The following is a 21591-nucleotide window of genomic DNA, read 5'->3' on the forward strand; positions in this document are numbered from 1 at the left end:
TTATAAAAAGGGGAGAGGTGTAATCCCAGTGATTTCAAAGTTCAGAAGCCTCCCAAGGCCTCCTGGAACACTAACACCAAGATCTGAGAGCTGTCAAAAACTAAGTGATTACCTGCTCCCCATCCCCATGAAGCCACAGTGCTTGTTTTTCAGAGCATAACTTCATCATTTTCTCTGTTCCACCACAAATGACCCCAGTGTGATCACCTTGTATCTGACTTGTCATTGCCTCCTGAGTCAAAGCTCAAAAAAATCTAGTAAGGGATTTAGTCTCAGTTCTTTTTTTTTTTTTTAAAGATTTTATTTATTTATTTATTTATTCACAAAAGAGAGAGAGAGGCAGAGACAGAAGCAGGATCCACGCAGGGAGCCCGACGTGGGACTCGATCCGGGGTCTCTAGGATCACACTCTGGGCTGAAGGCAGTGATAAACTGCTGAGCCACCGGGGTGCCCTCAGTTCTAAATCTGTGAGGGCAATCCTTATTCTGGCTCCTGGGCTTGGTCACAGAGCTAGTTGTGGGCTGAGCTCCTCATTCTTGTGGTGCTAGTGGGAGGATGTGGTCTTGGACTCACCTATGTGTCTTTGTCCCAGCAGGCAGTAGAAGTGGAGGTCTCCTGGGCAGCGGTGGCCTGTTGGGCACAGGCCTTCTCAAGACTGGCCGGGTGCTTGGCAATGGTGGTGTGCTTGGCACAGGCCTTCTCAGTGGGAGCAACCAGCAGGTTCAGGTCACCAGCAGTTCAAGTAGCAGAAGAGATGCCCGCTTCTCTGAACAGAACTCCCCTAAGAATGACCAGAAGTACATTTCTCTGAAGGACCCTAACACTGAAGATGTCACTGAGTACAGTTTCCAGCCTAAGAAATCTAGTGTGCTCCCAGCCCTGACTCCGAAAACCAACCTGTTGACCGCACCCCCAGTGAGAATGGCTGGTCCGAGTCCTATTCCACCCATGAGAACCCATGTGGCCAATCAGGTCACTGTGGGTTACCTTGGTCAAAGTGAGATGAGGGGTCAAGGCCCTACTGACAAAAGTGATGTGATTAGCCAAAGATCTTTAGGCCACAGAGGAGTGACTCCCCCCAGACAGTTTGGTCAAGATGATAGGAAGACAGGTGTGGGAAGTATGAATGTCTCAAGCAGTGGTCTTCCCACAGATGCTTCTGTAGAAAGTGCTGTCATATCTAGGGTGGCTGTGCCTGCCAGTTATGGTCAGTCTGGGCCTAGATCATCTGGTGGTTTGGGTCAGTCTAAGGAAGAGCCAGTAAGTGGTCAGCTTGGGTCAGGGAAAACTGGTGGTTTTGGTCAGTCTGGGATGGGCTTAATGAGTGGTCAGTCTGGTGATAGATCATCTAATGATTATGGTCAAATTGGGGATAGGTCCTCTGGTGATTATAGTCGAACTGAGGATAGGCTATCTGTTGGCTCTGATCACCTAGGGAGTGGGTCATCTGGAAGGTATGGTCAGTCTGGGGCAGAGTCAATATATGGTCAGCCTGAGTCTTGGTCATCTGGAGTTTTGGATCAATCTGGAATAGGGTCAATGACCAGTCTGACTAGCAGGAGGCCACTGAGTGGTTATAGTCAAACTGAGGCTGGGTCATCTGGTGGCCACAGTCAGTTTGGGACAGGGTCGTTTGGACAATATGGTCAGTCTGGACCTGGATCATCTGGTGGTTTGGGTCAATCTGGAGCAGGGTCAATAAATAGTCCAACTGGGGATAGGTCATCCAGTGGCTATGGTCTATCTGGGGCAGGGACACTAAATGGTCAGTCTGGGCCTGGATCATCTGGTAGTTTTGGTCAATCTGGGAAAGGGCCAGTGAATGGTCAGCCTGGGTCAAGGAAAACTGGTGGTTTTGGTCAGTCTGGGGTGGGGTTAATGGGTAGTAAACCTGGGGATAGGTCATTTAACAGGTATAGTCAAATTGGAACAGAGTCATCTGGAGAGAATAGTCAATCAGGGGCAAGGTCAATGAATGGTCATCTTGGGAGTGGAACATTTGTTGGTGGCAGTCAGTTTGAGGCAAGATCACATGGAGGATATGGCCAACCTGGGTATGGGTTATCTGGTCATTTTAGTCAGTCTGAAACTAGATCAGTAAGTGGACTGGATCAGCCTAGAGTCGAGTCATCTGGTGTGTTTGGTCAGTCTGGGGCTTTGTCAATGAATAGTGAGCTTGAGGCTGGGCCATCTGATGCTTATATTCAATCTGGGCCTACGTCATCAGAAGGAAATGTTCAGTTTGGAGAAAGGATATCTAATCATTATACTTATTCTGGGGCTGCGTCATCTCCAGATTCTGGTCAGTTTGGGGCTAGAGTATCTTTCGGCTATGGTCAGTTTGGAATTAAGTCACCTAATGGTCATGGTCAGTCTGGAGTTGGGCCATCTAGAGGTTATAATCAATTTGGGGCTGCAGTATCTTTTGGTTATGGTCATTTTGGAGCTAGGACACATAATGATTATGGCAAGTCTGAGGCTGGGTCATCCTTAGCTCATAATCAGTTTGGATACAGCATCTCTGGCCCCTCTGGTCCCAATATAAAAGTGCAATCTGGAAATCTTGGCCACATCGGAACTCCAGTGAATGGCAGGGCTCCCCAACACAGGAGTCCAGTCAAAGGCAGTGTGCTGCCTCCCCTGGTTCATCATAGTCAAGGAAAAGGTGTTGAAATGGAATCTAGAGACCCTCTCAGCCAAACAAATGTCCTCAACAAAGATCTCCTGGCTCAGGAAGGACTTCTGGGAGCCATCATTCTCAACAGCCAGAACTTGGTCCAGAAGAGGGAAATGCTACTTAGGATCCTCCTGGGCAGCAGGACCTTACATGCTGGCGAAGATCACCTCCTGGAGGCAGCTGGGTCCTTGGCTCTGGAGGGCCTGCTCTGCAAGGGTTCTCTTGGGGGGCTCTGTGGCCATGGGAGTCTTGTTGGAATCAACGATGTTCTGAAGAGCACAATTCCTTTTGGGAAACTCAACAGCTGGTGAGTTTGAGTCTTTTAGCAATAAAATAGTTCTCCAAAGCATTAATTAGTAGAGGTTGCAGGTATTTGAAAGATAACACCCTGTGCTGTGAACATCAGAGTTTCACTTACTTGCTTGGAAAGTCGACATTGAGAAGGCAGCATCAGACATTGCTTCCTCTTCCAAACTGTCAACCCACTGCCCAACACTCTCCTGTATGGCTTCATCTCTTGGATTTATGCAAGCTTGTCCAAGCCCCTACTGAATTACAAATGTCACTGGAAAAGGGTACAGAGGAAACCTTTCTCAGCTGATATCTTAGCTATTATTTAATACCCCAGTGATTAAAACAGCATCTTTGTTATAAGCTAACACGACAGTTCCCAGGGATGCTTTGAATCTGTCTTGATTTTCCCTTAGCATTTTAATGAACTGAAAACACTTCATTTATTGACTAATACTTTCCCTGTCCAGTAGGGATAGGATTCAGAATGGAAACCCAGGTTAAGGAAGGGAGGGCTCAGGATGGAGGAAAGGCCACATTGCAGTTTGGGTGTTGAGTTTAAAGACTGGTAATTTCTGCTGGTTCACTTTCTCTCACACTTCCTATTCTGCAGGCTCAAAATCACTGACTTTGACATCGTCCAGGTATCGTGGAAGGTCCATCCTTTCTCTGACCTCCAACTGCAGTTTCAGACCAGACTGACTATCATTTTCCCAAGGTTAAGTAACCATTCATGGCTAGAGAAGGGGTCATGGAAGGGAATCCCTGGAGGTATGGGTAGTTTTTAAATTTTTTTAAACAACTGCAAAATGCCCTTGACAATATCTTTCTAAACATGTAAGCTTCATAGCAATGATTGTTAATAGGAAGTTAGGTATGAAAGTAAATCTACTTTTTCTGCCACTTTTGTATGCTTTGTTGTAACAAACTTGGAGAAAAAATTGAAGTATAAATCTAAACTCACAGCCCAAAGACAATGGCCATTAACATTTTAGTTTGCTCCTACCCAAACCTTTTTCAGCACCATTTTGAATGGCAATAAATATTCCATCACATAGATGTACCATGATACATTTTAACCATTCCACTCAAGTTAAATACCTGAGTTGTTCCAAATTTTCATTGTTCTTTTTAAAGATTTATTTATTTATTTGAGAGAGAGAATGTGAGTGTTGGGGCAGGAGCAGAGGGAGACAGAGACGGAGAGAGAGAATCTCAAGCAGACTCCCCACTGACCATGGAGTCCAACTCAGGACTCAATCTCATGACCCCCAGATCATGATCTGAGCTGAAATAAAGACTAGAACGCTTAACCGATTCAGTCACCCAGGCATCCTCCCAATTTTAATTCTGATAAATAATTCTATGATTACTATCTTGCCTTATAAATCTTTGTTCAGATATCTGATTATTTACTTAGGAATTCTCAGACGTATAATTTATAGCTTTTGGTAAGTATTGCCAGTTGTCCTCCAAAGAGATGACAACAGTGACAAAGCATACCTAATATTATTGAGTGATTAATATATTCCAGGGACTGTGCTGAGGCTTTTATGAATTATATTTATATATGAATTATTTTATGAAATGTATATAAAATATATTTTTAATATATATAGTATATTATTCACCATAACCTTAGAAGAAAGTTACGCCCTGCTATTATGCCCATTTCACAGAACAAGAAACAAAAACTCAGAGACATTAAATTAAACACGTGTTTGGGGGCACCTGGGTGGCTCAGTGGTTGAGTGCTCAGGTCATGATCCCGGGGTCCTGGAATGGAGTCCTGCATCAGGCTGCCCACAGGGAGCCTGCTTCTCCCTCTGCCTGTGTCTCTGCCTCTCTCTGTGTCTCTCATGAATAAATAAATAAAATCTTTTTTAAAAATCCAGCATATATGTGGATGGGATGTGCACATAATATCTCTAGGAGGAGACATTGAAATCATTGGTGATGTGTGTGATCCCAATGGGTTGCTGGGTGCCTGGGGATCACTGGCAGAAGGTGGGTTTTTCAACTGTGCATTCTCTCCATCTTTTGAATCTTGAACTGTGAAATTTTATTACCTATTAAAAAGTAAATTAAACCAAAGAATTTACTTTAACTTACTTCCTAATATATATTCAAAAACAAATTAAGTTAACAATATATACTGAAAAGCAGGCACCATTTAAAAATGTGTATAGGTCACCTCTCAAACCCATAAATGCCAGTGGTTATTTCCAAGCTTGAGGGAAGCCTTTAGAACAGCTCCAAACATTTGTTCTGGAAGGGGAGGGTTTTCTGCACTGCAGAGGTGGGGAAAATAAGCCCAGTGACTTGCCCCTAGGACTGGCCTGGGACTGAGGGAGTGCCCTGGCTATGACTTCCCAGGTCGCTCTTGCATAGGCCCCCATCTGGAGATAACCCAGCAACTCAGCTCACACTGTCCTCCTACTGGGTGTCCAGGCTGCTCAGCTTCCTCAATGGCTCCATGCTGGATGTGACCATCAAGGCTCCCTTAGCACTGCCCCAGACCAGATCTGGCCAAGTCTCACTCACTCTGCAGAACTGCCAGCCTGTCTTCACCGGGATCCACATGCGAGCACAGTAGGTACCATGCAGGGAAGGCTGAGCACTGTGCAGGGTGCAGTGGGGGATGATGGTATGCACAGTGGCAGCTTCCAGGCTCACTGGGGACCACAGCCAGGACACAGCAAGCCATACCACCAGAGCATCTCTCATCTCAGTTCAACCTTTGCCCAGGTTTTTCCACCAAGGAACGTATATTTCTAAACAGGAGAGGTTAGCTTCTTGCTAGAAGCACACGTCTTCCCTAAAAGTGGCCCTGAGTATTGCATGATCCCTTGTCTGTGCTCACACAGAGAGATCCTGGGCAGGATCTCTGTCATATCACTTCTCATGTTATGTTGTAATTGAGTATGTCTGACTACATGAGCAGAAGCTGCCTTATATTTATCATTCATTTGTTCATTTATTTACTCAACAAATATTGAGCCAGTCACTACAGTGTTGTTCTTGGAGATACGCTAGAGAACAAGACAGAGAAGGATGAGTAGTTGATTGGATAGGAAGATGAATGGGAGGATGAGTGCAAGGATGAATGGTGGGGAGGATGGATGGATGGATGGATGGATGGATGGATGGATGGATGGGTATAGGGGTGGAGGGATAGATTGGAGAGTAAAAAAATAAACTGATGTCTCAAAAACACTTTTGTGGTCTTCCCTAAAAGCCTCAGCTTGGTTCACTAGAAGAGATCTAAAAATGCATGCTTACTTAGTTTAAGAGCAATAGGCTAAGGGTTAATCAGATCCTGTAGCACTATATTTCAGACAGACCAGTCCCTAAAAAGGTGTTCAGAGGCTGGGCTGGAAACTTAATCACCATCTAAATGGATGCTCTCTAGAATCATTATTTCATGGTTGAGAAAGATACTGTAAATCACAGATGGCTGCTGTAACTCAAGGTTTAAAAAGGCTAGCCTGAGAACCCAACTGCCTGCTGTCTGCGGTCCTTTCTAACTCCCAGATTCTTAATTCAATGCCTTAGAACAAATATTATAAATTTAAATACCCACTAGGGGTAGGAAGTTAGCAGAAATTAGTAAGTGGGCTCCAGTTAAGAGAAATACAACATCCAAGTTCAATTTCAATTTTAGGGATACAATAAAGAATGGCGGGCACTGTGGCAAATCAGACATTATATGCCTCATCTGAAGAGGGCAGTCCCTCTTTGGCTTCAGCTGACTGTAGCCATTTGAGAAGGTGGGTCCAATCTTATCTGATTTCTGTATCTTAAACAGGACCTGGAAGTTTGGGTTTTTATGTAAAGTTACCTATTTCTTAAATTTGAAAATTTACTGTAAAACTCTAAAAGACTGTCCTAGCAAAAGAAAACACACCTGTGGGCCTCTTCTGGCCTGAGACCTGCCAGTTGGCAACCACTATGTTAGAACATGGTTTCTAAAAGGAAATGCCTTCTATGTGCCTTAAATCAAGTCACAATGAATGTGAAAGCTACCATCTGTTGGGGAGGCGCTAGCTGCCCAACTGCTGATAGGTTGTCCTCCAGCCCATCTCTATCTTTCATTTATTGAATCTTCACAACAACTCTCTTTTACATATTATACAGGAGAAACGCAGAGAGGTTATGTAAATTGGACAAGGTCACACAGCCAGGAAGTAGGGCATGGCGTGGGGAGGCAAATCATCTGTTTCAATAGTTTTTAATTATTATGGTAATTTGAGTTACTGATGCCAAGTGCTTAGACTAATCTCTGGAGTGGAAAAAACATTTTGTACCATTAGCTATAATGTTGTTATTTTAAATATCCCTGTTCCCCTTCCCAGTCTGCTCTCTTCAGTGACAAAATTCATGCTGAAACAGACTCTGCAGAACTCCTTACCTAACATGGTAAGTTTGGCAAAGTGGGCCCAACAGACCCTGCAGATCAGCTGGAGGTACAGAGGAACAACCAAGGTAGAGAGAGGGAGCTCATGCAATACAGTTTTATCCCTGGACCCTCCAGCCTCCCAGAACTTTGCTGCCCTGTTCTCTGTCTGGGTCCCTGATGCTGGGGGGAAGGAGGGCAGAAAGGGACATTTACTGAGGGACTAATGTGTGCCAAGTAGTTTTCACCTGTGAAAGAGAGAGATTTGTGTTTACAAAAAGCTCTGATAAAATCATTCCACTGTACATGGCCAGTCAGAGGCTGGGCTGGGCTGGGCTGGGCTGGGCTGGGCTGGGCTGGAAGGGTGGCCCAAGTCCCCCATCACAGGGACCTCTGCTCATCTGTATTTCAGCTGTGTCCAGTAGTCCGATTCTGGTTCTACATCATCAATCAACAGTTGAGCATTCTGAAAAGTAAGATGTGCTATGGGCCTGAGCATTACTCTCTTGCTGGAACATTGAGGTAGTCACCCAACCCACTCCTGTTTTCTCCCCTTCATGACTTCCAGAGATATTTTTCTGAACTACACCTCTGATCAGAATCTTCTGTAGCTTCCCATTACCAGGTGGATCAAATTCAATCCCCCAAAGCTGGCAGTCAAGGTCTTTCCTGCAACTGCTCCAGCCAGCTGATCTCCAGGCCCTTTTGACACATCATAGCTCTGCTTTAAATGACTTCTTACACCCTCCATCTGCCTGGAAAAATCCCACACCCCTTCAAGGTGTGATTCCAATGGTTTATCCTCCCCAAAGCCTTTCCAGATCTCTCCGGGTAGAATGACTGACTTCCTCCTCAGGACTGCCACGACATTGTGCACACCTATCCAGCATGCTTATCATATTGTGTAGTAATTGTTGGTTTCTTCCACTAGAACAGAAGTTCTTTGAGGGGAGGGACTCTATTATAGTCTTTTTTGTGTTTGTCTCATTGTTTCTAGTTGGGTACAGAGTAGGTACTTCATATATACTTTGTTGGAGTATGAACTGGAGATGAAAGGGGGGACTATGGATGAATGGAACAAAGGACAGAAATATGAAGAATGGTAAAATAGAAAGATGAAAACATGTGTGAAAGAATGGGTGGATTGAAGAATGAAAATACAAGGAGATATGGGCAGAATATGATGGAAAAGAGAATGGAGGAAAGGGAATTTAGGTGTATGGATGAATGGATGAAGAATAGAGGAAAGATAGAAAAAAATGATAAGTGGATATAAGAGAAGTAGGAAAGATGAAGGATGATGGATAGTTGATGGATGGGTGGATGGATGGATGGGTGGATGGACAGATTACTATGTGCCAAGTTAAGAATGTTTCACTCTCTCATCCTGGAAGGTGGTAGGGCTCTGGAGCTACAATGTATTTTTCCAGCAGTTTTGGAATTATTCCCTCTGCTGGATAAGTCTGTATAAGACAGAGGACAAAGGAAAGACTCATTTCATGAGTCTGCATCTCAGTCAACTTGATCTTTTGTGTTTCCTCTTGTCTTCCTTCCCACTGTCACCTCTGTCCCTCTGTCTCCTTCAGATGTTCACTCCCTTGGATTATTTAGGAGCCTTTACTCTGCTCTCACCCAAGTGCCACCATCATCTGAGCCTTATTACCGCCTGGACTTTCAGGTACAAGCAACATTTTCTCTCCTTAGGAATCTTCTGAGATTAGCTATATCTTTGCATCTGAGACTAGCTCATTGGTGGCCCCATCCCATCACTCACTGTGGTTCCTTTGGCCAGACAAATGTGCTACAGTTGCCCTATTAATAGAGGTGCATGTGCCATGGTTTTGGAGGCAGGCAGGCTTGGCTGCTGCTTGACTATGCAACCTCAGGCAGATCCCCTTACTTTCCATGCCTCAACTTTCTCATCTATCATATGAGAATGATTATCAGACCAATGTGAAGTGATCATAGATCATCAATTCCAAGATACACATTCCCCCCCCCCACATATTGTAACATTTCTGAAACTGGCATATGTCTTAGATTCAGTGGTATGTCATAGTCTAGCTGACAATTTTAAAAAGTTCTTAGTGGCACATTAAACAATGTGTATCTTAATCAATGGTATCTTGATACACATGAAATATAATCATATAAATGATTAGATGAGAAGATGTCTGGTTATTTGTCCAGCACAGAGTAGGGACTCAAAGCTTATTGGTTTACTTCCCTTTCCCTTTGACTTAAATACTTAAAACAAAAACAGTCAAGTTAGTTACCTGGCATCACAATATGTAGGGTCCATGGTGGAGGAGTGATCCATGATGGGGGAGTGGCCCATGGTGGCCTCTCCTGCATCCTTCCCCTCTGAGCTTCTTCTATGCATGAACATGATCCTGCCAGCACCTCAACTCATGGGAAGTTCTCATTATGAGGAATGTGTTTTGTTCCACAAAGTAGAACCTTCAGGGACCTTGGAAGCTCAGCCCCCATACCTTCCAGCACTCAGGTGTCCAGGGTCAGAGTTGGGAGTCCAGATTTTAGGAACAGCTCTGCCACCAGCTCATTGTAAGACCTGGGCAAAGCTGTTCACATGTCCAAGTCTCCTTTTCCTTGTCTACAATCCCTATATTGTGAGTTTGTTGAAGGATCAAATGAGAGGCTAAGGGCCTGGCATACAGATGGTGCTCAATTAATGGAGGCTTTCTGGTTTTCCCCAGGACAAACACTTCCCAGCATCTTTCATTAACTGGCTGATTGAAAGTAAGTTTTTCTTCTTATATACATCCCCACTGTCCCTCGACCTCACTGCTTTCTTCAGTGTTGAGCAGTCCTTTCTTGGGGGTTCTGAAAGCATGTGTAAAATCCTGGGGCCATGGAGAGCCCACCTGACACAGAATCCATATTTTAATCCATAATGACCACTAAAGCTGGATTTTTAGATAGTAATGCCACAGTGACCAGTGTTAACAGTGGGGTTCCTGAGACAGCCCACTCCACAGTGATTAGTGTCACACTGGAATTCTAGGGTCTCCTATTCCATTGTGATTTTTGTAGATTTTTCTGAAGTAGCCCATCCATAGTGATCAGTGTTCAAGTGGAGTTTTTGGGATAGCCCATTCCATAATCATCAGCATTAAGGTAGAGCTCCTGAACCAACCTACTCCATAGTGAAGAGTTTTGAAAGAGAGTCATTCACTCTATAATAGTTAACCCTTCAATAAAATTCCTGAAATTTTCTGCTCCATAATGATCAGCGTTATGGGATTTCTGAGATATCCTTCCCCATTGGGAAGATTACTATGAAGTCCCTAAAATATTTCATTATTGCAGTCAATTATTGGAATATCTCATTCCATAGTGCAAGTATTACCATTGAGTTTCTGGGCTAGCTCATTCTCTTGGTATTAAAATGAGGTTGTTCTTAGTATTATGGTTAAGTTTCCAAGCTAACTCACATTATGGTGAAGAGCATTGTGGTGAGATTCCTGAGATATCCCACAGCTCCATTGTGAGAAGCTTTCTAATAAAACCAACTGACTTCGGAATCTCAGAGGAATTTTGTTTTGTTTTGGTTTTATCATGTCACTGTGTTTCCAGGCTATTTCCCAAACACCCTATGTTCTTTGTGGGGAGGGAGAGAGGGCAGTGGACAAAAGAGAGCAGCCCTGGCCAAGCTTCAGAACTATCATCATAGCTTACCTCAGGCCACCTCTGCCTCCTCTAGATTTCTCACCAAGATTGGGTCTCTGGGAAGAGGCACGGAAGGAAACAAGACCCCCACCCCCTCAAGCAGGAAGGGCAGCCTATAGTCTCCCTGAAGAGCCAGGGGTAGCTTGGCTCATCAGAGAGCCTTCTAGCTGCTTCCCTGGGAGTTCTCCATGATTGTGGTGAAAGCCAGGGAAGATGGCCAAAAAGAGCCCTGGCCTGGGCATCCGGAGACCTGATTTCAAGCCACAGTTCAGCTTCCAGCTCTCCAGGTGACCTTACACCAGTCCCATCCTCTCTCTGGGCCTCTCCTCTCCTCACCTATAAAGTATGCACAGTCTCTAAAATGTTGGGAAAATGGAAGAGGATAAGACCAGAGGCCAGAGGGGCCTCTGGAAAAATCATGACTACCACAGGAGGCATCTTTTCATGTTTCTCTTTGCTGCCAGTTGCAGAAACCCAGCGGTCCTCCTATCTCTAGGATCAGCATGGCACCCCTGCCAGGACTACGGTAAGGATGTTTACACCCTGGAGAGTCCCTGTGGAACCCTCTGACCCCACCTTGAGGGGCTGTCATCTTGATTCACACACCGATGATCTCCCACAGCCAAGCTGCAAATAGTCCCTTTGTTAGAGCTTGGGTTTGGATAAGCTCAAAACTGGTAAGATGGAATATCTCTCCAGAAAGGTATTTCAGTGTGGGGCTGGTTAAGCAGAAAAGCTTCTTAAGAACTGAACCACAGGGAGGTGCTGTAATAGGGGAAGGCCAGGCTGTGACCATCGTGCCCCCGTCAGGGGGTTGTTTCAGGGAGTGGGTGGCCCCTGTTGCAACAGTGAAGGGCACAGGCTTTGGAGTCAGGCAGACCTGAGTTCAAATCCTGCTCTTCCATTGATTCTCTGAACCTCAGCTTCCTCTTCTGCAAAATGGGCGTGAGAATAGCCCGTATCTTACAGGATAATCCTGAGAAAATGCATGAAGAAAGCCTAAGTGCAGAGCCCGGGACAGCGTAGCAAACTGCCACCACCGGGTAACAGTCTAAAAATGATGAGGCAGAGGGGGCAAGTGGGCAAAGATGTGGACACGAACCTCAGGGAGTGTGAGAACGCACAAACCCTCCGCGGCACCCCTGCGCCCCATAGACGTGCCCCTACAACGAAAGGGGTGGAAGCCGCAGGAGCCTTGGCTGCCCCCTCCCCCATCCCCCGGAGCCAGCAGAAGGAGCAACCAGAAGGGGCAACCGGAGCAGACCGGAAGGACGTCTGGGGGACGGGGTGCAGTTTCCAGGCCACACCACCAGGTGGAGCCAAGTCCCCGCTAACCACGCTGCCTACACCGCGTCTGAAGATCCTTGGGTAAAACAGCATTTTTTTCGTCAGGCGCACTGTGCTGGCCACTTGGCTTTCATGACCTTGCTTGGTTTTCAAAGCCATCCCTCAGGATCAGTGTCATTTTAAGTATGGAGAAACTGAGGCTCGGAGAAGTGATATGACTAAAGTGAGGGCTGGGGACTCAGAATTCCTGGGCTCAAATCCCAGTTCTACAGCCTACGAGGATACTTAAACCTGTTTGCACCTCAACCTCGGGATTTGAGAAATGAGGCTAATAATAGCAGTAACATTATGGTAGCTAATAAACTGCAGCTATTTGTTTTTTAAGTAGGCTCCATGCCCAGTGTGGAGCCCCATGCACTCACGACCCTGAGATCAAGACCTGAGCTGAGATCAAGAGTTGGACGCCTAGCCCACTGCGCCACCCAGGCACCACTTTAGCTATCTGTTTTTATTCTGTGTCCAGCCCTGTGCTGTGCGCCTTACATAAATCATTCATGAGGTCCTCACAGCTACCTTAGGAGGTGGCTGTTAATATCTCTGTTTTGCAGATAAGGAAACAAGGCCCAGAGAGGCTAGCTGCCCGTCCCATTCCCACACAGGAATTTCCACCCAAGTCTCTGGCAGAGAGCAGTAGGAGGTGGGGGTCATCCAAGGTCTCAGGGAAGTGAGATGCCCTAGGTTCTTGTCCTGGCCTACAACTCTGCATCAAGGCTCCCAGGCTGTTCTGGCCTCAGTTTCCCCACTGGTACCAAAGGAAACTGAGATGCAGGAAGCCAAGACCCCTCTGCAACCCCCTGGCTCTATGACTCACAGTTTGGCAGCCAAGAGACCCCAATCCTGGAGGTACCAGAGCTGGGTTATAAGGAGCCCACAGTGAGAGGAGGGCCCCAAGTCCAGGGGTAGCCCCACACCCTGAACAAAGCGACCCCCAGCTCAAGTCCCTCTAGGCCTCCCTCATGTCACATGGGCCCATGGCTTGAAGACACACTGACAGGGGTGGCTCACAAGGCCCTTCTGCCTAGCGACACCAGTGACAGCATCCATTCTCTCAACCTCCTTTTCCAGAAACATCTTTGTGAACCTAAAGGTCCCTGGCGGCCTGGAGCAAAGTCATGCAGAGCCAAGTGGGGAGACAGGAGGGAAGCAGAGTGGCCTTTGGTGTTCTCCCAGAACCCCCAGCACCTGCTTTCCTTGGTCCGGCAATAACCCCGGGGAGGCCTTCAGGTGCCAAAAGACCCAGAGTGGGAGGCTCTCAGGATGTCTGTTCTTTCGGGCAACAAATACAGTCAGGTCACATTTGATGTGACTCTGATTTATGCAAACATGAAACAATGTCCTGTGAAATATTAATGAAGTTTCACTTTGTGAACAGAAAGCTAACTTTTTTTCCCCTTGTTAAGAGCATACAACTAAACACAGTCCAGTGTCTCCCTCCTTAGGAAGAATCCAGGTCCTTTCTTTTGACACCCCACTCCCTCCAGCTCCACCCCCCTTTCCCTTCTCAGCCAAGTTCCCCAGAGCTGAGCTTCTCAGCCTTGAACCCTCATTAAAATGCAGGTCCTGGGGTGATTAGTCTGGGCGGATGAGGTTCCTCATTGCCAACAGTCTCCCTGCAGAGCCCATGGGTCACCCTTTGGGCTGCAGGCTCGTCTTGGGCACATTTAGCCCTCTATCCCCTGGTTTCCACCCCACAACCCAGCCCCCACCAGGTCCTCAACAATTTCCACGCAGAAGGAACCTGTGGGCCCTTGTTAGCCTCATCTTACTCAGCCTGGGCACCCACACTACTTCCTCCTCCTTGAAACCTGTTCTTCCCTTGGCCATGCTCCCCTGACTGTCCTCCTACCCCTCTGTCCATTGCGCCCCTGCCTCCTCTCATGGGTATGTGTGTTCATACCGGCCCATCTGTATTCCTTCGCCCCAGTCACTGTGAACTCTTCAGAGCTCAGCATGTAACCCTACGGTGGACCAATGGGGCTCAGCCCTAGACTTCTGAAGGAATATTAAGGAAGAAATACCCTCTTTCTGCTAGGGTTGTTAAGACAGGGCATGGACCCGGAGCTGCCAGTGGCTGTTTCCGCCACCTCTTAGGGGCAGTCAGTTTGAGAATGAAGCCAATGAAGAAGAAAGCAGAGCCACGTCCTGAAGAGAAGCAGCCCCCCAAATTTCCTTTGAGTGCTCGGATTCAGCCACGCCTGAAACCCACAGACCTTCAAGTTATGTGAGCAAGGACTCCCTTTCACGCATAAGTCAGTTGGGGTTGAATTTCCCATTACAAGCAACCCAAAGAACCCCAATGGATGCAACTGACAAACACGTATCAGTCCACTCTGCATCAGCCATAATAGGAAGTGAAGCAAATCCCAGCCAGACCTTGGCCTCCGGGAGTTGACAGTCGTGTGTGTGTGTATGTGTGTGCGTGTGTGTGTGCAAGGAAGAGACCTGTCCAAAAACCTACAGGGCAGAGAGTGAGAAGGGCCAGCTAAGTGAGCCAGTGAGGGCTTCCTAGAAGAGGCACCCTGAAGGATGGGGAGACCTGTCTGAGGTGTGACATCCTCAGACCCGGCTTCAGGCACTGGAGGCGTTGATGCAGAACAGGTCCTGGAGGCCAGAGAGGAGGCTCTAGGGATGCTCTGGAAGAGACGAGAGCCTGGCAATGGTGGGACGTGGAGTTCCCACTAGATCACAGTCCCAGGAGGAAAGGCAGGCAGCTCTGCTGTTCTCTCCATACTTTGTCCTCCCCTTTTACTTAAGCAGCCACCACCTGGTGCCCCAGGACTCTGTATTCTTTTACTTACTGTTCCCCGGTCCCTCCTTGCCAGGATCAGAACCTGAGAGGAGGTTCAGAGAACTGACTTGCTTTGCCTAAAATCATATAGCTGTAGAAGCAGGGTCAGGATAGAGACCCCCCCCCCCCGTTTCCTCCCCCCTGAGCAGGCACTTGGAGCTGTCTTTACTGAGCACTTACTGTGTGCCAGGCCCTGGCCGGGGACTTAAACCTCACCTAGTTCTCACACCACTTTCAGCAAATTGATCTCTATTTTGCAAATGAGGACTGGAGGCTGAGGTGATGTAACTTGCCTAGGATCACACAGCTAGAAAGTAAGGAGGGTTAACACTTGAACTGAGGTCTGAGTAATTACTAAAGCCCCTGCAAGGCAGACATACTAAAAGCTACCCCAGGTGTGGAAATTATGCCAATGTCTGCCTCGTCTTGTCTCCATCTATATCACAATGTCTTATCACTTCCTCTTTCAAGTCCCAAAGTGGTCAATTCAGCCCAATTTGTTTTTGTTTTTGTTTTTGTTTTGTTTTGTTTTGTTTTTTAATTCAGCCCATTTTGGTGTTTATAAAGGGCCTTCATCAGGACCAGGCTCTGTGCCAGGGATAGCAGTGAAGCCTTGAGAGGAAAAATTCTGACCATTCGCAGCGGTTTTTTTTTCTTTCTTTTTTTTTAAATTTTATTTATTTATTCATGAGACACACACACACACACAGAGAGAGAGAGAGAGAGAGGCAGAGACACAGGCAGAGGGAGAAGCAGGCCCCATGCAGAGACTCTGATGCAGACCTCGATCTCAGGACTCTAGAATCACGCCCTGGGCTGAAGGCAGGCGCTAAACCGCTGAGCCACCCAGGGATCCCAAAGGGGTTTTCAAAGTACAAAACATTTTCAAGTATGTTACCTGTTTGGTGTGTACGTTCGCCTCTATCCTCTGCTGGTGGGGTCTGCGGGTAGATGCACGTGTGAGTGCTCTCTGGGGTCCAGAGCCCGGCATGGGGCAGGGCCAGCATAGAAGCTCCATACATATGTGATGAATGAATGGATGATGGGATGAGTGGATGGCTGAAGGGATAGGAGGGTGGATGGGAGAGATGGAGAGAGGGATAGGATTCTGGAAACTTCTCACTGGGCTCTGGATCTCATCCTCTCCATTTATCTATTCAGCCAGTTGGTCAGCCTGTCAATTAACTTGTTGTTTGCACTTTATTTTTTTTATAAATTTATTTTTTATTGGTGTTCAATTTGCCAACATATAGAATAATACCCAGTGCTCATCCCGTCAAGTGCCCACCTCAGTGCCCATCACCCAGTCACCCCCAGCCCACACCACCCCCGCCCACCTCCCCTTCCACCACCCCTAGTTCATTTCCCAGAGTTAGAAGTCTTTCATGTTCTGTCTCCGTTTCTGATATTTCCCACCCTGGGCTCAAATCCCCAGTACTCATTACATGTGTGACCCTGAGCCATTCACTTCACCTCTCTGTGCCTCGGTTTCCTTGTCTATAAAATGGGAACAAAATAGCACCTGCCTCTGGTTGTTTGGGGGAGTGAGCAAACATGAGACCATGCGTTCCTACCACTCGTGAGCTGATGGCAGTGGTTGAGTGCCCTGGAGGGGTGGCCCATCTCTGGGACAAGTTCATCTCAGACTTAACACAGGGCACGGCACTCAGGAGGCACCCCATAAATGGTGATCAAATGGAAGAGTGGTCCCAGCTCAAAACAGTTTACGTTAGATGAATGAACAAATAGGTGAATGAATGAATGAATGAATGAATGAATAAAATGTTTAAGAGCTGAAGAAACAAAATGCATTTCCTCTAAAATCAGAAAAACAGCAACGACAAAATTGTGACATGTATAATTAAAGGTCTTCAGACTGTAACATCGTGACAACTTTATTATTGTTGTGTACAGCAGGTGTGAAAATGACAATGTGTTAGAAAACATTTGTTCCTTGGGTCTTCCTTATTTGCAAGGATTCCTGAGTGGGCAGTTCAAGTGTGGGAAGCTGGGGCCTATTATAAATCGGATGAATTATTCGTACCTGGCTGAATTCAAAGGAAAAGCGACAATCCTTTCCACCTCTTTACAGTAAAATAAAGGAATTTCCCTCAGTGGGTGAAAGTTGGGTGCACCTCTACATCAGCCATCCCCCCGGGGAAAGGGTAGAGAGGGGGAGCCAGTGAGCAGATTCTCAGTCCAGGACCCCCCACCCACCCCTCTGCCACCCCAGCCTCATCGCCCCCCTCTCTGGTCTCAGTGGGCTGGATGACTTTTTAGGACTTTTCTTGCCAGATAATTGAACGTGTTTGGAAAAAGATACCAGCTCAGAGGTTAAGGGCTAGGTCAGCGGGACCAGGAAGCTGCGACAGTAGGGATTAGTAGTCATACCAAGGTAGCATGACCCAGAGTTGAGATAGCTAATCCTTAATGCCTCACTGGAGATTTTCAATGAGAAATTCATCCCTCGACCCTCCAGGCTGGGGCCCTTGTCCCCAAAAGGCAAATACCTGCCATGCAAGAACTGCCTGTACCCTGATGAGGGGAGAGAGAGAGGTACAGGATGCGCCAGAGGAGCTGTCATCACTTCTCTTTCCGGGATGACCCAGACAAGCAGGCCTGGACCTCAGATGACCTCTGAGAGTACCAACCTCCCCACCCACCATCAGAGACCCTTCACGTGCCCCCTCACATTCATGTCCTGGGGCGGGGGATTTTGGAGAGTGTTTGCTGGGGTGAAAGGGGGCACTGATGCAGCACCCCAGCATCGAGCCAGCCCCAGACTGACGTCTTCTCATGGCACATCACAGCAGACTGGACAAACACGGAGCCTGGCATTAGTACCCAACACGGAGAAACAACAGGCTCGAGAGGCCAGGGATGGCCAAGGCCACAGGGCTGAGGGGAGAGGTCGGCCTGGCCAGTCAAGCCCACACTCGAAGCCGCTTCCCAGACCAAGGGTCGCCAGGAGCAAGCAGGCACCGGAGAGAGAAAGGAGAGATGGGTGGTACCATGACGTCTAGGGAGAGGCAGATACCCATGGAAAGTACTAGAAGACAGGGCGCCATGGCTCTCCCTTGGGGAGCTGCCTGTGGGCAAAGTCCTTGACCTTTGTGTAGAAATTATAACAGCAACTCAATGAACATTTCTTCAACAAGGAGTTGTGATGGCACTGAGGGCACGGCAGGGGACAAAACAGAATCCCTGCCTCCTGGAGCTTCCATTCCGGTGGGAGAATGAGAGCCACAGGTCTTTACACCGGATATGTCCGTGTTACCTTGTCTGCTCTTCAGACCAGTCCTACGAGGTAGGCACACCCACTGTGCCCACTTTACAGACAAGTAAGCTGAGTCTCTGAGAGGGTAAGATGGCAGGGCTAGTAAATGGCAGAGCGAGGATTTGAACCCAGGCCTGTTGTGTCCCTCGTCACACTCCCAGTTTCCCTGGGCTCCTAAACTCTGTGCTACATCACCACGCACTACTGTTTTATTGCAGTAATAACGATGATGGTGGCAACTCTGATCCATGGAGAACCTTCTCCAGCAGGAGCAGAGCTGGGTTCTCTGCTCACATTTCCTCCTTTAGCCCCTGCTAGCAGCTCTTCTGAGGTAGAGACCACTCTAATTCTCATTCTATGGTAGGAAATAGAGGCTCAGAGAGGTTAGGGCACTTGCCTGCTGTCACACAGGCAACAAGGGGAAAGGCTGAGACACATACCCAAGGTCCACTCCAGCCTAGATGTGCTCAGGCCAAGCTGGAGGGACCGTGAGCCACCACCAAGGCTCTGCTTGCCCGTCCTGAGTGGCGGCAGGCATCACCGATCCACCGTCCCCTCCCAGCCCAAGAGCTTCCCCCAGAGGGCTTCTCAGCAGGATGCTACTTCCGGGCCCTACACTCAGGGAGAGTCATCCACGAGACCAGAGTACTCAGACTTCCTTAAATTGGTCCAGGAGGGGAAACTGAGGCCTAGTGAGGAAAAGCACCTGTCTGGGTCCATATGCCAGCAGATAACAGAGCCAGAATTGGTTGCACTGGCACGTCAGAGGGCTGAACCCACTTTAGCTCATCAGGACCTCACTGCGCACAAAAATAAGAAGCACAGTTGCCATCAATTGAGCATTACGCATGCTGGATGCACGGCCTCATTCAATCTTCTCCATAATGCCATCGAGGCACGGCTACATGCAGGTGGGGAAACTGAGGTGGAGAGCAGTGTAGTGACCAGAAGCCAGCAGTAACTATAATCATCATCATCATTGTTGTTACCATGTGGGTTGTCCTCCTCATCCTCACAATGTACCTGGAAGCAAGGCCTGTTGTCAGTCCCATTTCCCAGATCAGCAAGAAGAAATTCAGCAAAATGATACCCCTTGTCCAGGTCATTCATTTTTTTAAAAGATTTTATTTATTTGAGAGAGAGAGAGAGAGAGAGAGAGAGCACATGAGCAGGGGGAGGGGCAGAGGGAGAAGCCAACTCCTCGCTGAGTGGAAAGGTTGATGTGGGGCTCGATCCCGGGACTCTGGGATCATGACCAGAGCCCAAGGCAGATGCTTAACCGACTGAGTCACCAGGTGCCCCAGTCCAGGTCATTCAGCCAGCAACAGCCAGGCTCGGCCCACCACTCTCAGCACCCGCTCGGCACCCCTCTGATTCCCAAGGACCAATGCCAGGCCTGAGGTCTGGGCTGTGTTCCTGAGGCAGAAAAAACTCTCTTCAGAGATTTCAGCACTGCCATCGGCTCCATGCCCCATGGCGGGAGGAAGAAGGCCTAGACGTTTGCAGAACTAAGTGTCAGGCAGCCAAGGAGGAGGCTCTGATGACCTGGTCCAAGGCCACCCTGCAAGGCTATACTGGAAGGGTTCTCCAGGCCCTAGCCCCAGGCTTGGGGAGCCAGGCTGCCACCTCCCCCCTGCTCTGTGCTCTTACGGTGGAGCTATGGGCAGTGTGAGCAGAGCTAGGTCTGAAGCCACCAGCCTTTTCCCACCCTCCGAGCCACGACCGTGTGAAGGACAGGCCTGCCGAGTCCTTGCTGGGTTGCACGTGAGGGAGCAGAGAAGACATGCACAGGGTGCTCCTGAGCCCTTGGCCAGTGCTCCCCAGCCGGATGCCAAGTGGGCACATTGGAGTTTCCTGTGGCTTGTTCCAGTTGACACGGGCCCAAGGCACCAGGCGTTACAACCAACTCAAACAGCACATTCGGAGGGATAAACAGGATGTTCAAACTCAGACTCTCCTGCCCCGCCAGCTGGCCTCAGTGTGACAGGGGTGGTGGAAGCACCTTCTCTGGGACCCAAACACCCAGTTCCTGTTTGTGTAAGGCCTGGCCAAGCCATGCCCGCTCTCGGAGCCTCAGTCTCCTCCACTGGTAAGGGGGCTCTCCAAGGCTCCTTAGGGGAGTTGTCATGAGGATCACCTGGTGAAAGTGCCCCTAAAGCATTGAGCGCAGCGCCAGGCACACAGCAGCTACGGGGTACCCCAGGCACCTTCCCCAGGCATGGCCCCTCTGCCGGCCAGGACACAGACTTGGGGTGACTGCTTCCCAGCCCTGCCCTTTCCTGTCCGCAGCCTGGCTTTGAGCAAGTGGTCCTTGCCCTCATCTGAAACCCAGGGCAAGTGACGCAAGGTTGCTGAGGGGCTGAGACAAGATGAAGTAGAATCACCTATAGAGAGCAGGTGCCAGATCAGTGGTAGTTGTTATTATCACCAGTTTGCTCTAGGGCTCTCAGCTCCTGTAGGACCATCAGGCCACACTGTGGAGTGCTGTGCATCTGAGCTGCAGGGTTGAGAGGGTCGTGTCTAGGCTCAGCTGGGGCTCTCGGAGGTTGGGGTGGGGGCCACAGCTCACAGGACTCAAGGTACAAGGCACAGGGCACCATTGGGTCACCCAGTCCAGTGGTTTGTGTTCAACCACCAGCCCCACCAAGTAGCCAGGACACAGACCACCCTGGGGCGAATGAGCTAGGGATGAGACTCAAGGGCCTGGAGGGTAAACATACTTCCTAAGTCCTTTTGTTTCATCTTTTTAGTAAGGCTGTTGCCCAAAATCAAAAATTCCAACAAAACTGAAAGATATTCAATAAAAGAGGAAGAGAAGCGGGGTCCAAGGTCACTGTGCAAACTTGGACGAGTCCCCCTCCTTTTCTGGGTGCCAGGCTCCCCAGACTTCCCAGTGAGGAGGTTAAACTTCTGCACCCTAAGCTCCCTCTGGCTTCAGGCTCTGCAATGTTTCAAGGATAGTATGTGAGCCTCAAGCTGCCATCGGAAGGGAGGAGGCCAGTGTGAGCGATGAGTGCCTGACTGGGGACTGCTGTGGCTGTGAGTGGCAAGAGTGCCATTCATGGGCTTAAACAAAAAAAAAAAAAAAGGGAAGAAGAAATTCATTTGAACTCAAAAGTCCAGG

The 21591-nt window shown here is 48.2% G+C and overlaps 1 protein-coding gene across 1 annotated transcript; it reads left to right on the plus strand.

Moving 5' to 3' along the window:
* The first annotated feature begins 604 nt into the window (after positions 1–604).
* LOC144298821 (uncharacterized) lies at positions 605–13734 on the plus strand. The gene is made up of 10 exons (XM_077874083.1): positions 605–2985; positions 3583–3687; positions 5421–5561; positions 6634–6739; positions 7325–7388; positions 7778–7838; positions 8952–9043; positions 10083–10125; positions 11520–11581; positions 13468–13734. Exons 4-9 carry the CDS (start codon positions 6648–6650, stop codon positions 11549–11551), a joined length of 384 nt encoding a protein of 127 aa, XP_077730209.1. The 5' UTR covers positions 605–2985; positions 3583–3687; positions 5421–5561; positions 6634–6647; the 3' UTR covers positions 11552–11581; positions 13468–13734.
* Positions 13735–21591: the final 7857 nt, after the last annotated feature.

Source organism: Canis aureus, chromosome 26 (assembly GCF_053574225.1).
Source record: "Canis aureus isolate CA01 chromosome 26, VMU_Caureus_v.1.0, whole genome shotgun sequence".
NCBI lineage: Eukaryota > Metazoa > Chordata > Mammalia > Carnivora > Canidae > Canis > Canis aureus.

What these genes read in the sequence shown, in the direction of transcription:
- LOC144298821 (XM_077874083.1), top strand. Translation starts at nt 6,648, where the DNA reads ATGGCGGGCACTGTGGCAAATCAGACATTATATGCCTCATCTGAAGAG. An exon ending in AGAACTCCTTACCTAACATG is followed by an intron (nt 7,389 to 7,777) that starts GTAAGTTTGGCA and finishes TCTGTATTTCAG; the next exon opens with CTGTGTCCAGTAGTCCGATT. An exon ending in ACAGTTGAGCATTCTGAAAA is followed by an intron (nt 7,839 to 8,951) that starts GTAAGATGTGCT and finishes TGTCTCCTTCAG; the next exon opens with ATGTTCACTCCCTTGGATTA.